We start from the raw sequence: 13,290 nt of genomic DNA, 5'->3' as shown, positions 1-13,290 counted from the left end.
ATTTTGAAACTTCTCTATAATGCGTTCCTTAAATGATAATGCAGAAACAGGCTCTCAGGCTCTGTTCTGGTGTTCCCCTGGAGTGTTTTTGATCCTACTCAAACCAACATGTAGGTTAAAGCACCACAGTGAATGTATTTGATTAGAGTTTATGCCAGTGGGGTGGTTGCGAGTAGCACAGTGTGTCAAGTGCCCAGGGCTCCTCCTGCGTTAGAGCCCTGAAGGAACGACACTGGTTGTAAGATTTATGTTGAGGTCAGAAGAGAAGTTTGAGGAGAGACTGAGGAACTGAAACGATTGCACGGTTGAAGCACTTAAATGCATTTAAGACTAATTCTTGCTTTAGGTCAACTCTCACTTGGTCAGCCAGCTAGTTGCCTAAGTTGGGCTAGAGGCATTCACCGCGATGCTGGGGGAGCGGTATGGTAACGGAAACCTAAAGGGCCAGGCTGCTCAGTTCTGCCAGACGCTCGGTGGTTAGGAGGTGGGTGGTACCATCGAGCTATGGTTAAGCTTTTAGCCTTAATGAGTCAGCTATAGGCAGGGGACTGCAAGCCAACCAAGCCTTTGCCTTTCAGCTACACTTCCTCTTAGCCGGAGAGATGATGTCACCATTGTGAATGCTATATTACTTCTCCTTTTATGGAGATGAACGGGCTTGAAACTGGAGTCACTCATGCGGAGGAAGTGGGTGATAAAGGCCTGCTAGGATGTTCTGAAACTGAGATGTGGAGCTTAAATCGCACATGCTCTTCCAGCCTCCCAGCCTTTTTCTTCTCCCGTCCCAAAACATCTAAAGACAAAATTCAAGAGTTTGGAGCTCTGTTAATTTATCGGTTACGCCAATATATTCGACCACAGTAGTTCAGCATTCATTCAGATTCGTTGTTTTGCAGTAGAATATTTGGCTGAGGACTTTTTACGTACAAGATGTCTCTCTTGTGAAAACAAATTTTGGTTGAATTAATTTTTTAATGTATGCCAAAGGTCCTGGAAGCAGTCTAAAATGTGCTCTTTTCTTTTTGGACTGAAGAAAGTCAAGAATGAGTTAGATACTATGTTCTTGTTATATAGTAAAATTAATCTGCTGATCTTACTATACCATACTGCTGTATAGCTTAAATTTGAAGGATGTTTTACTTCCTGAATTTCTGGGTGCTTGAGGCTGCTGCTGCTTATGATCACTTGAATACTATGGTGATGAGAGCTAAAGAAGCGCCTAGATAAAAAGCTTTCCCTGCCAGCTGGTCTGAAATACAGAACTGTTGCTATAATTAACTAATGAGTTGTTATTCTGGATTGTTTTTAATAAGTGACTCTGTTTAGGGTTGAAAAGCAGATGCAGATTTCTTTTAATCAGGCGTTTCTTGATTGTGTTATTATAAGCAACTGAGTTTATGGTACCCAGCACATTCCCTTTTGCTGAGTAGGTTGCTTGCACAACTGACAATGGAGTAAAGGCAAGTGCTGACTGAAGTTGTGCAGTACGCCCATGTCGAATGATCCTTTTTAAAAAAAAAAAAGGAGGGGTGGAGGTGGCCTCTTGTCTGGGCAACTGAACTCTGATTCGTGATGGCACAAGTCAGTATTGTACAGAGAATGAATATTGGCATTTAAAGCAATTCTTAATTGGAAGTGTATCTAAGAGTTACGCTTTTGTATGCGTTAGCTCTTTGGCCCTTTGGTCGGCTCCAGTTTCCTGTTGCTCAACACATTATTTGAGTTGTCTGTCTGTACACAATTAGAAGAATTCCAGCTATCCCAGTGACTGCTGCTTTGCAGTCCTGGGAAAGAATTTCCCCCGGATTGCAAACAGGAATGTTGCCTTTTATGGCAGTGTCTGCACGCTGCCGGTGACTTGCCTGCACTCGCAGGTACGTTCCTGCTGGCTTAAAGCAGAGGTGACTAACGCAGCTGCAGCGGGCCACCGGGAAAGTATGCTGGGGGAGGAGGACGTAGTGCCAAGAGGATTTTGAAAACTGTCTGTGACTTTTCCTGCCTGAGCACCTTTCAACACCTTGTTCTCTGTTAAGGTGTGGAAAAATCCTGTGCTTGCCCCTTTGGGACTTCCTCGGGTCACTCCGGGGTGCTGTTGCTACCTTACCTCGTTGGAATGAGGCTTGAAATAGCTTCTCGACGAAGTAGGACAAAACTTGTCATGATCAAAAAGTGTTCAGTGCCAAAGAGCTGCTTAGTATTATCTGATGTTGATCATCTCTTTTTCTGTTGGGCAGTTGGTTTATCTGTTTGCTTACCAATGGTTTTTTGCTGGAATAAGGATCTTCTGGAGGAGAGGGATTGGGAAGGCATGTGCTATTCAAGTGCCTGGGGCTCCATTGCCTGTTCGAGGAGCCCCAGCTCATAATTCCAAGACCAGAGCTGGCTACCAGGAATAAGGAGCACCTTCCTTAGGCTTATTCTCCCCCCCCCCCCTTCTCTCAAATTGGCTTCTTAGAAGAGTCTCTGTAGCACCTGAATGCGAGTATAACATTTTCTAGGACAAGTGGGCTGCTTGTTTATAGTCAAGCTTTCAAAAGTCAGGTGTTATTCAGAGGCGCAGTCTTGTCCTTTCACATAGCTGCTTGGTGATAGAGAACTGCACCCAGGTGTCCCACTACTGAAGAATACATTTCCTTAGGCAGTCCATAAATGAGTCATTCTTTATTCCCCTGATCCACCCTCAAAGTGCCCAGTCATGCAGAGGGCTGGTGTGTGCCTCCTGAGCCCTTGACCCACTGGGAACCTTGAATGGGAGGGTCCTTCGGAGCTGGCTAATATCTACTCGTAGCCTGTCCCTCAGCAAAAGGGGTGCATATCTTAAAGGCAATCAATAAAAGTCAGTACTTGAAAAAATGAGTGTGCAATGCTGGTAAAGCTGCAGTATCTAGTTTTGAATGCTTAAGAATTTTCTGGGCCAAAACCATTTTGAGTGATTATTTTCTTCTGTTTGCTTTCTTCCAGTCTTAGGGCTGATCAGCTCTTTCTGAGAACAGTATTAACAGGGATAAAGCAGATTATTTTCCTCTATTTTTTTGTGCTCATCTGTGTACGGTCAGTTTCCAGTAAAGAAGCTTAAGAGCAGGAGTTGCCTATCCTGTAGCATGTGAACCTAACGTTTCCATTACTGGTTTCAGAATAACTTAAGAAAAGATAGAACCTCAAATTTGGTAGGTTTACCTGCTTTCCTTATTCCACGAAAATGTGTCCAAAGGCTAGACATATTTCTCTCTTTATAAACTGAGTTTATAGGAAATTTTTCTTGATGAATACAGCATTCATGATGTTAGGACTGAAATGCTAAATTCACTTGCAGCAGCAGTGTTTTAAGGGTATAGAAAGTGGTTTCAGGTGCTTGAACTCTTATCTGACTATAAAGCCTTCCCTAATTACAGCTCAATCTCTTTATGTTGCACAAAACAACTTGAATGGTGACTCAATTATATTGTCTTAAGTATTCTCTGGTGGGGAGAATACTGAGTGCATTTGGGTTCTGTAAGCTACTGGAGAAAGGAATAGAAAGAACCAGTAGCTAAAATATGGAGACAGTCACATCCATAAACATACAGGTGAACGTTACCAATTGCTGAAATAATTTATTAGAGCAATCCAGTGAATTGTATGCTCTCATGGATGTTTGAGGTTTGCTTTTTCTCTCTTTGGAGATTAGCCTTTGGTCCAACACAAAATTGGGGCTCAGCATGGAAAAAGGAAAGAATGACAATAACTGGATGTAATCTAACTGCTGTGTTACTGAGGTTCTCAGACTGGATGATCTGATAGTCCTCTGGTCTTGATCTGAAGCAAAAAAACCCCACCTAAAATCAAACAAAACCAAAAAACCACAGCCAAATGGATAACTTACAAACTAATGGGGATTTTGAGTTTGGTGGCACAGTCTGTTCTGTGAGTGCCCCAATAGCTCTTGTGGACTGTCTGTGAATGACTTGCTGTGCCCAGGTCTGTTCCATGTCTGAACAGGTCTCGCTGCCCCTGTGATGACTACAAGCTACTAAGGCTGTTGTGTTGTAGGCACGGGCGCTCTCCAGTCTGCCCAGCGCTCCCAGCTGGGTCCTGGTGGCATGGGGGAGGAATGGGATGCAGACTGGAGGGGAGGGCACAGAAACCAAGGCAGAAGCAGGGAAGCGTGTTCACACAGAAGTGGTGGAAGAACAGTGGGTGAAGGCATGGTGGAAGGACTAGTCTGGACTGCATATGAGGAAGCGGAATCATAGGTGAAAGCTGAAAGGAGGTTAAAGATGCGGGAGAAGATAGTGGTACATAGGCTGGGTGAAGTGAGTTCTCTAACTGGAAGGATATTATCATCCACAGCTGGGAATTGAGCACAGGAGTTAGTTGTCTACTGGTATGTCAACATGGAAAAGAAAAGGTTTCTACTGTTACCAGCTGCTGTGTTAATACAACAGGGGATGGTGTCACAAACAAATCAGCTGTAGAGGACTTGGGCTGCTGCTCAGTGTTGTAGTTTTCAAGTCCATTCTGTACAAAATAAGTAACAAAAATTTCTCACCAAGCTTCCAGTGTTTGTTTTGGGGGTGAAAGCCTCTGTTTGATGTGAGTTTTTGGCACTTTGGGATTTGTAATGGTTGCTGTCCCACTTCCCCCCCTCCCCCTTCCATTTCCACTGCTCTGCTGATAACTTTTGTTAAGTCAGTATGGGCTCAGTGTAATAGCAGGGAGGGGGCTGAAGAACAAGTAGATGTACATCAAACTGTAGCTCTGTGGTAAGGAAACATTCAGTGGGAGACTTCTGTATTGTTTGTAGAAGAATTGTAATACAAACAATATTCTTTCTGGATGAAGAAAACTAAATTGCTGTGGTGCCATTATACTTGGGCATATGGTGGGAGGTTGGGGTTTATTGCCAGAGAAGGGGTTACCTGGCCATATTTCTGAAGATACTTGTCAGAGTTTACTAGTGCCTGGATTTGTCTTTGGTGTTGATTTCATTCTGTCACAGAAGTTTAATTTTAGAGTCTTAGTCTGACTACTTTTTTTTAAATCTTATTCTAGATCGAGAGGATCAGTCCATCCTTTGCACGTGAGTATTTACAGTTGTCAGCTTGTCTGGATGTCAAAATGTGTGTTTTTAAGTTCTGGGTTGGAGGACTCTCTTGTAAGTGCTGAGGGTAGGCTCAGTAAATCAGGTAATAATGGAGAGTCAAGGAAGGTCGCACTACAGCTCCTCCAATATATATTTAATCCTTTCTGCAGAATAATTTTTGTAAGAAGTGGAGGAAGAAGGGAGGTTTTGAAACAGCCCCTGTGCTCAAGCTCCTAAAGAAATACAGCTTTGTCAATGGAAGAGGCTTGGAGAAGTCCTTCAGATTTGATGCAGCTGTTATGTTTAAGTACATTCATACTGATGAGGCTGATACAGTAACAGATACTCTTGATTCAGCAGTTTCTCTTCTAGGCACAGCAAAATTGGTTGGCCCTAAGTTCTTAAGGAATTGGTATGTTTCTTCTTGCAGCCAGGAGGCTTCCTTTTGAAAGATTCACTTCATTACCTTTCACTCCTACCTCTACAGCAGCCTCTGAGTTATTCCTCAGTCACTTGGCAATCTTTGTATCCAAGTGGCTAGAAAGCATAGTTCTTTATTGCCTTCCCTCCTCTGTGCACGCATATGGAACCTGCACCCAACAGCAAACCGGCTGATGGCTAGCCTGCAGTCCAGCTATACTGCTACTGCTTGCCAGTACAACTTGGTTTTTATTGGTTTTGAGGGAGGTACTGCAATGGCCAGAATGCAGTTAAGGAGCTCTGTAGCCCTTTTGGCGTTAGAAATATGAATATGTCCCCCTACGTCTGGTTTGTGAATGAATTGCAGATTTTTTTTACAGAGGTGAATCGGGAGCTGGTAAAACAGAGAACACCAAGAAGGTCATTCAGTATCTGGCTCATGTTGCTTCCTCACACAAGTCTAAAAAAGACCAGGTAAGACCTAGGTTTAATGATGCTTTATTGCTGTGCTGACTTTGGACAATAAATATATATTGGCTGATGTTGGTAAAAGCTATATTGCTCAATAAAAGCCTAGGTACTACCATCTGTCAGGGGACTGAGGAGGACAGTGAACTATGAAACAATAAAAGTTTGTCAAAAATTGCAAGCCAGGGAACATTGTTCTAAGTCATAACTCGTTTGAATTCAGTGGACCTACAGTGGGGATAAACTCATCCACAACCTCTTGGATTCATGGGCAAGTGCATGGGCAAGAGACATTATAAATGAAGCATCACCCGTACTGATTTTTCACACGGATGTATTGCTTATAACCAGTCTAGGCAGTTTAAAACTGATCCTTCCATGGAGGAGTTGTCTCCTTCCCTCTGTATCATTATAGATTAGGTCTGACTATTATGTATACTGTCTCAAAACTGGAGAACAGTGATAGGCTAGTGGACATCAGCTGAAAACTTTGAAATTGTAGGAAAACATTAAAAGGGTGGAAAACAGCCAAGCGTTAGCAGCACATGAAAGGAGGGTGGTGGTGATGGTGGGAGGACTTTAAAGATGTCTCACTTATATTTTTTTCCCCCTCCCTCTCCCCCGATGGACTATTGCCGAATTCGTCAGTTGTATCCTCGTAGGTGAGCTGCACGTTTACTGCACGTTCTGCACCAGGAATGCGTTTTCTGTCCCATTGTGTGATTTTTTTGAGCAGCTTTTCACTCCACACCAATATCACTTTCTGCAGCTAAAACAAATCCATAGACAATTCACGATTTTATTTTTTTTGTGTGGTGCACAGTAATCTTTTTGTGAGGATGTTCAATTGGAGACTAAAGTAATATCAAGAATACTTGTGTTCTGTGCTCAATACTAGTTTGCATTTAAGGTTTTTCTTGCAGGATTTTCCCAGATATACCATATGAGAAGTATTCCTTCAGAGCAATAGGACTAGACCAGGCTTTCCTAGAACCATAAGCGTCTAGTGTGTGTGGTGTTCCTAGTAAGATAAGTGTAGTTAGGTGTTTATCTTTCTGTTCCCTGCAGCAACATGTGGCTGCAGGTTACAAGGAAAGGTTGGGGGGAAGACTGCCCTGCAGACAGGGTGTTCCAGGACTGTGAGCTTGTTAGCCAGAGCTGAACACGTTGGAAATGTTCACTGGTGAGCTGTATAACGAAAGCCAGATGCCAAATGTGTCCACTGTATCTCTACATAAGAGTTTTCCCATAGTAGCTTGATGTGTAGGCATGTCTTATGTGTGTAGAGTATATGAATAAGAAGGCACCTCTGCACGCAGGCATACCACGTGTGTGCGCACACATAGTAATAAGTAACTTCTGGAATCCAACCAAAAAAAAACTTTCTATGTGCCAAACTTTCAGACATATGAAGGCTTTTTCCGTGGTCTGTCAGTAGCTGTATTTAGAAACATTCTCTTTTTTTCTTTTTCTTTTTTTAAGTGTGGAAAATAGAATCATGGGGTTGAGTTAAGTATTCTTCCACTGCTTATCCTTGAGCAAAATTTCAACCACCAAAGCAGGACAGGCAGTCTGCCTAGGAGAATAAAACAGTCCTAAGTTGGACTGGCTGGTGATTTGCCCAAGTTTATTATTTTTTTTTTTTCCCCCTAAGTTTTGATTCTTCCAAAAAGTCCTGCAGCTCACATTTTGCTCCAGTTTTGTGATTAAACAGTAGCACTGACCTTACCAGAGAGGATTTAAACCTGGAGCCTTTGAATGTTAATTGGTAATGAGTGCTCTATGAAACAATTCTTTACAAATCTTAAACTTGGAACCAGATTATAAGGGTTTATAAAGATGAATACGTTAAATTTTCTGAGGATCTCAGGTATACTGGTCAGGGCAAATTTTTTTTCTTTAGGTAGAACGTGATAGTGTAGAACCTTTTTTCTGCAAGACTAGGCACGGAACTTAACCAATGATAATATAGAAAGCAGTGGTGCTTAGTTTACCAGGCAGGTTTCTTGTCTGTCACCTATTAGAAGTTTTGGATGTAAACCCCTGTTTTTCCAAGTATTGGAGCAAAAACAGATTTGTAAAGCATATCCTTCAATATTAGCGCTCTTGTTTTGGAGGTAGTGGCACCTTCCACCGATCCTAGTGCATTAGTATATTCAGCTAAATAGCTTCTAGCTGCATGGTGTGACTACTAAGCACATTAAGGCTGCTTTTGGGGCGTACTGAATCTGATTATATAAATACTTTTTTCCATTTGATGAAACTGTATTTATGGAAATTGAGATTGATGTTTTCCCATGTTTAGTCTCTCCTTCTCTACTGACTTCTTAAATCACGTAATAGTTTTTCAAGATGAGAATGTTATTTGCAGCTAATCAGAAATTCATGGGTAATAGTGGCTAATGCTTAAATATTTGTAATGAAAGTTCAGTTACTAACGGTCTTTCTCCCTTCCCCATCCGACTCACTGTTGTTGGGCTTCAGTTATTTGAGAATCTCTCACATGACTGCAGAGAAGAATACAAAAGCAAATCCCTAAAGTGTAAAAAACAAAACAACAAAAAATCCCACCAAAACAGCCAACCTCCCCCATCTTTTAGTTTTTTAAATTGCATGCTGTTAAAGCTAGCTGTGATTTCTAGATGCCTTTCTCCATACTTCCTGAAAAATAAATGGCTGGCAAAACTTCTACCTTGCATAGAAATCATTCCAAAAAGTATATGAGATGCAAAAAATTCAGAGTAAAGGATAGATGTCAAGGTTTTTTGTTGCTTTAAATTGGTGGTGTAACTTTAGAGCAGTAGAAAGAGAGAGTGTGCTGAGGAGTGTGTGCTGCCCAACCACAGGCTAATAGATCCAGTGGCTGTTTCTGCTTCTGTTTTCATGAGGAATATTGTACATACTTCAAATTCATGCCAAGTATTAAACAAATTTGTTTCAGGTCAAGGAATGGCAATTACAGGTGTCAGAAAATTGGCAGCGTCTTTATGATAGGAACCTTAGAATTTCTAGAAAGCTTGTGACGGAGAGCTCTGTGTTGTATTGGTTTTGCTTTGCAGAATTACCCACTGCGTGCTAATAATGAAGTCTCTTCCTTCAAGTGAAAGGTGACCGTCAAAATTTAAGGTTTAAAAACCCAACAAACTCCACCCAAAAACTTCTTTAAAATTTTGAAGATAATGGGATTGTCTTTTTAAACAAAGACAGCGTACAGTGAGGAATGGATACATTGCAGTAATCAGAGCCACTTAATCTTAGGTACCATTGCCATGGCATGCTGAGAACTTGATCCTCCCACTGTATCATGGTGCTAAGGCAAGTCATGAGAGCTAACTGACTTGACCAACTCTTCAGCATTTTCCTTTCCCCACAGCTTTATATTGCTGTGAGCCTGAGCTGGCATTCTCTATGCATATTTCTACCTTGGTGGTTCAAGAGACCTAATCACCTCTAAATTACAGTTTACCAACACCTACTTGACACTAATGACACTTTCTTCCTGAGGTACTAAGTAACAGGAGGGTCTATAGTATGGATTTCTCTAAACTTTTGATCTTTGTGTAGCTAATCATGACCTTAGTTTTATTTTTAGCCAGATAATTAAAATAGATTTGATGTCAAAGCCTGACTTCTGTTTAGAGGAAAAAATGGGCTTTTTTTCTCTTCCCTACTTGTTCCATAGTTGAGTTGAAATGCTTTGTTGAAATGCTGGTTGAGATGCCAGCATAGGAGGGGATACTCACTTGCATAGTAACAGATTGCAGTCACAAAGGCATAGGACTTCACTGCAGGATGGGGAGGAGGAATGGGGTGAGGGAATATTGTTCCAACATCACTACATGTGCCAGAATAGGAGGGGAAATGTGACTGCCACACAGTTTCAAGGACTGAACCCTATTTTCAAGGTTTTCTCCTTACAGAGGCACATGCTGGCTCTGCTGTGAGAGAGCAGATGTCCCAGCTCAGGTTCCCTTCCGAGGGCTAACCCCCTTGTTATGTATACTTGACAGTGAATGAAAGTGTTTGCAGCAGCTGCCCCTTCTGTATATGTGCAGTTCTACAGGGACTGAGGGTCTTGTTTGGCCTTGTACTTTGCAAGCATGAAGTGAGGTGGTTGTGGAAGTAAGAAATAAAGACTTGTAGTTCTTTGTACAGTTTCTCATGTATCTTTCTTTCTTTTTTTTTTTTTTTAATTGCATGTATTTTTAGAGAGACTGTGTAAGGACTAATCTGTTTTATAATGTACTTTGAGAATGAATGGGAACAATTTTCCTTTAGAAATACCCTTAAATAATTTGCCCATAAATTTGAGTTCTTGAGAATCAAACTTCATTTCCATCCGTTATGCACAGGAAGTCTTGAGTACTTACTGAGAACTGCTAAAAAGAGAAACATTAATCTAAACTGTCATTTTCTGTCTCTAGAAGCTTTTTAGGTAATCTTGAAATATATAGAACTCCATGCTTTTAGCACAGAGGACAAGTAATTTTTAAAAACAGCCAGGGATATATCTAGAGCCTTCAGGGAAAGGTGTATATGCTTCAATGGTCTAGTACTTGGCAGGGATAAAAGTTCTGAATTTTCTTTTTCTACAGCTCCAGCATTTTGTGTTCCTTGAGGGGAGGAGTGTTCGAATACAGCAGCAGAATGCAAGTGATCATGCAGTTTGTGGGATACCACTAATTCTCTTTTTTTGTGTGCCTCCTTACAAAGGAGGTTTTTGCTTGTTTGTATTTTGGAAGATGCAGACTCTTAGTGCAAGCTTTTTGTTTTGTTTTGTTTTTTTTAAAAAACATTAGACCTTTTCAGACTAACTTCTTAACCTACTACTAGCAGAGTTCAGGGCTGTCTTGCAGTAGCAAGACAGGATATTCCTCACTATTCCAGCCTAGATGGCAAGACACTTCTGGGATGAGGGCCTGATCTTGGATGGTACGGTGTTTCACTTTAATCCTGGGAAGTCTGTGGGGTGTTATGGCCGAGTGGCTTTGAAGGGCTTCTTGTTAACAGAAAGACAGCACTGAGATGCCCTTGTATTGAGGAAGGGAATAAGGCATATTTGTGACTGTTTCTGTTTTACCCAGATAACTAATGAGTCTCCTTTGAAGGTTTAAGGGATCATCTTCTAAGGTTTAATATGGCTTCTCTACAACAGATGCCAAGCTAGTGTGAATTGAAACTTCAGCGCTGGTTTGACCCAAGGTTAATGCAGTGAACTGCTACCTTATTTATTAATTTCTGTTTTCTCTCTAGGGAGAACTGGAAAGACAGTTGCTCCAGGCTAATCCCATCCTGGAGGCCTTTGGAAATGCCAAGACAGTAAAGAATGACAACTCATCAAGATTTGTGAGTATTACTATCCAGCCTGGGTGCCAGAGGGAAGACTTGGTCTGCTTTTGGGTGAATTGCTGTCAGGGATAGGACAACTGTCTGTGAGTGGCTTCCTTCAAATTAATCTGGGAAGTGAATTTCATTCAGTGAATTGAATTATCCAGAATTAAACTGATAGGCCTCTGGAGTGAAGGAACCTGACCCTGCACAGGGACCATCTGTGCTGATTTTTATTTTAAGTTTGTTACAGTCAGTTTTAGTTTGGAGAGCAAATACTGGTCCTTATTTTGCTTGCTCTGGAGAGCAATGGACAGTGTCTGAGAGGCAGATGGGAGAGCGAGAGCTGGAACTAAATGAAGGTGGTTGAAGTTAACATTGAAGGAGGTAGAACTGTCTAGACCAGTGAAGGGTGAACACATGAAACTGAAGGGACTGTGGTTGTGGGAAATCTAGGCTGAAACATAATGAATTTTGATTTGTAGGCTGTCTGAATGTCAGAAATGTCTGAAAGCATTTGATATCTTGTTTGTTAAATTGCTGTTGTGGTCAGCAGGCATTGCCTATTGGTTGACCGTATGTTTTGCCTAAAACCTGCCTGACAGGTTCTGAATTTCCTTTCCTGGGTTAAAAAAGGAAGGTTTACCTTTGCTGTTTACTGCTGTTACCAGATAGAATAAATACTAATTTTAATGCTATTATCTTCCTCTTAGGGCAAGTTCATCAGAATCAACTTTGATGTCAACGGCTACATTGTTGGAGCCAATATAGAGACCTGTATCCTTTCTGTAACCACTTAAAAGGAGAAGTTAAAGACTAGAGAGGTGGCAATAATGGTACCTAGCAATCACTTCACAACTGACTTTCTACTTGTCAGGTCGAGAAAGTGGTAGGAAGCACTTAAATTTATGCTAGCAAGATTACTGTTGTAGTCTCCTGTTTCTTCATATAGTATTTTGTGACCTTTGTGATCATGGTGGGAGTCCTTTCTGAATGAATGAATTCTAATCGTAGGAGGCTAAAATGGAAGCATAAACTGTGATAAGATGAATAGCTTTGAAATTTCATAAGCCGTTCTCACTTCTGTCCAAGGGAAGTAGGGATGGATGCCAACTGTTTTTCTGGTTTTTATCAGTTAAGTCTCTCTTATAGCCATCATTCAGAGGCTAGCAAAACTGAGACCAGAAGCTCAGTGGGTTGTTGACTGACAATGATTGCTAAATCAATACCCCTGTTAATTGGCATGAGAATAACATAGGGTAGTAGGAATTTTTTCTCCTGCCATAGAATAGGAAGTGATTTGTAAGTCCTGCCATATGCCTTCACTCTCTGAAGATCTGCTGGAGAAGTCACGTGCAATTCGTCAAGCCAAAGAGGAGAGAACCTTCCACATTTTTTACTACCTGCTATCTGGGGCAGGGGAGCATTTGAAGAGTAAGTATGATTTTGTTGTAGTTACAGGTTTCCCTCATCACAACGACAGAGGGTCCAAAACACTTGTAGACTAGGACCTGTTCCTTCATAGTTTCTTGGCTCTGCCTTTTAGATATGGTCAACCCTCCTCCACTTCTTCCGTACACTCATGCATCCCTCTGCCCTCCCCCTGCACTTCTCAGTTCCTGAAAACTTGCTTCTCTGGTTCCTTCCTGCACTTGTTTCCTTGCCAGCAATGACTCTACGCCCTTTGTTATCTAAATCACTGTCCCATGTTTAGTCTCATCTTGCATGATGTAAACCCTTCTAGTGAGGAATGGTCCTACTGTGATGTATTCAGCATTAAACTGAATGGAGCAAAGCTGCTAGCACATAGGCAGCTCCAGAAGTCTAGGATCCTAGGGCATCTAGCTTTAATACCTCAGCCTAGTAGTCAGGGTCCATGTTGTGTGAGAGCTGCAAATTGATCTGGAGGAAGGACAGGAGGAGAGGACTTTTCTCATAGTTGCTACTGTTTCAAGAGCTATATATTAACTTTCACCTGACTTGAAACAAATGAGGTGTCTGAAATGAAAGGC

The 13,290-nt window shown here is 41.6% G+C and overlaps 1 protein-coding gene across 2 annotated transcripts in view; it reads left to right on the top strand.

The window, feature by feature from the left end:
* The window catches only part of MYH9 (myosin, heavy chain 9, non-muscle), a 79,303-nt gene that overhangs the window by 34,365 nt on the left and 31,648 nt on the right, over positions 1-13,290 (top strand). For both annotated transcript variants that reach the window (XM_010585385.1, XM_010585384.1), the window contains exons 4-8: positions 5,032-5,059; positions 5,863-5,956; positions 11,204-11,296; positions 11,992-12,055; positions 12,614-12,712. In XM_010585385.1, coding sequence (XP_010583687.1) covers positions 5,032-5,059; positions 5,863-5,956; positions 11,204-11,296; positions 11,992-12,055; positions 12,614-12,712 — 378 coding nt within the window. The remainder of the gene's footprint in view (positions 1-5,031; positions 5,060-5,862; positions 5,957-11,203; positions 11,297-11,991; positions 12,056-12,613; positions 12,713-13,290) is intronic.

Source organism: Haliaeetus leucocephalus, unplaced genomic scaffold (assembly GCF_000737465.1).
Source record: "Haliaeetus leucocephalus isolate CR32 unplaced genomic scaffold, Haliaeetus_leucocephalus-4.0 Scaffold101, whole genome shotgun sequence".
In the NCBI taxonomy this organism is placed as follows: Eukaryota; Metazoa; Chordata; class Aves; order Accipitriformes; family Accipitridae; genus Haliaeetus; species Haliaeetus leucocephalus.
Note: the sequence above shows the minus strand (reverse complement) of the source record. Positions and strands in the feature narration are given on the sequence as shown.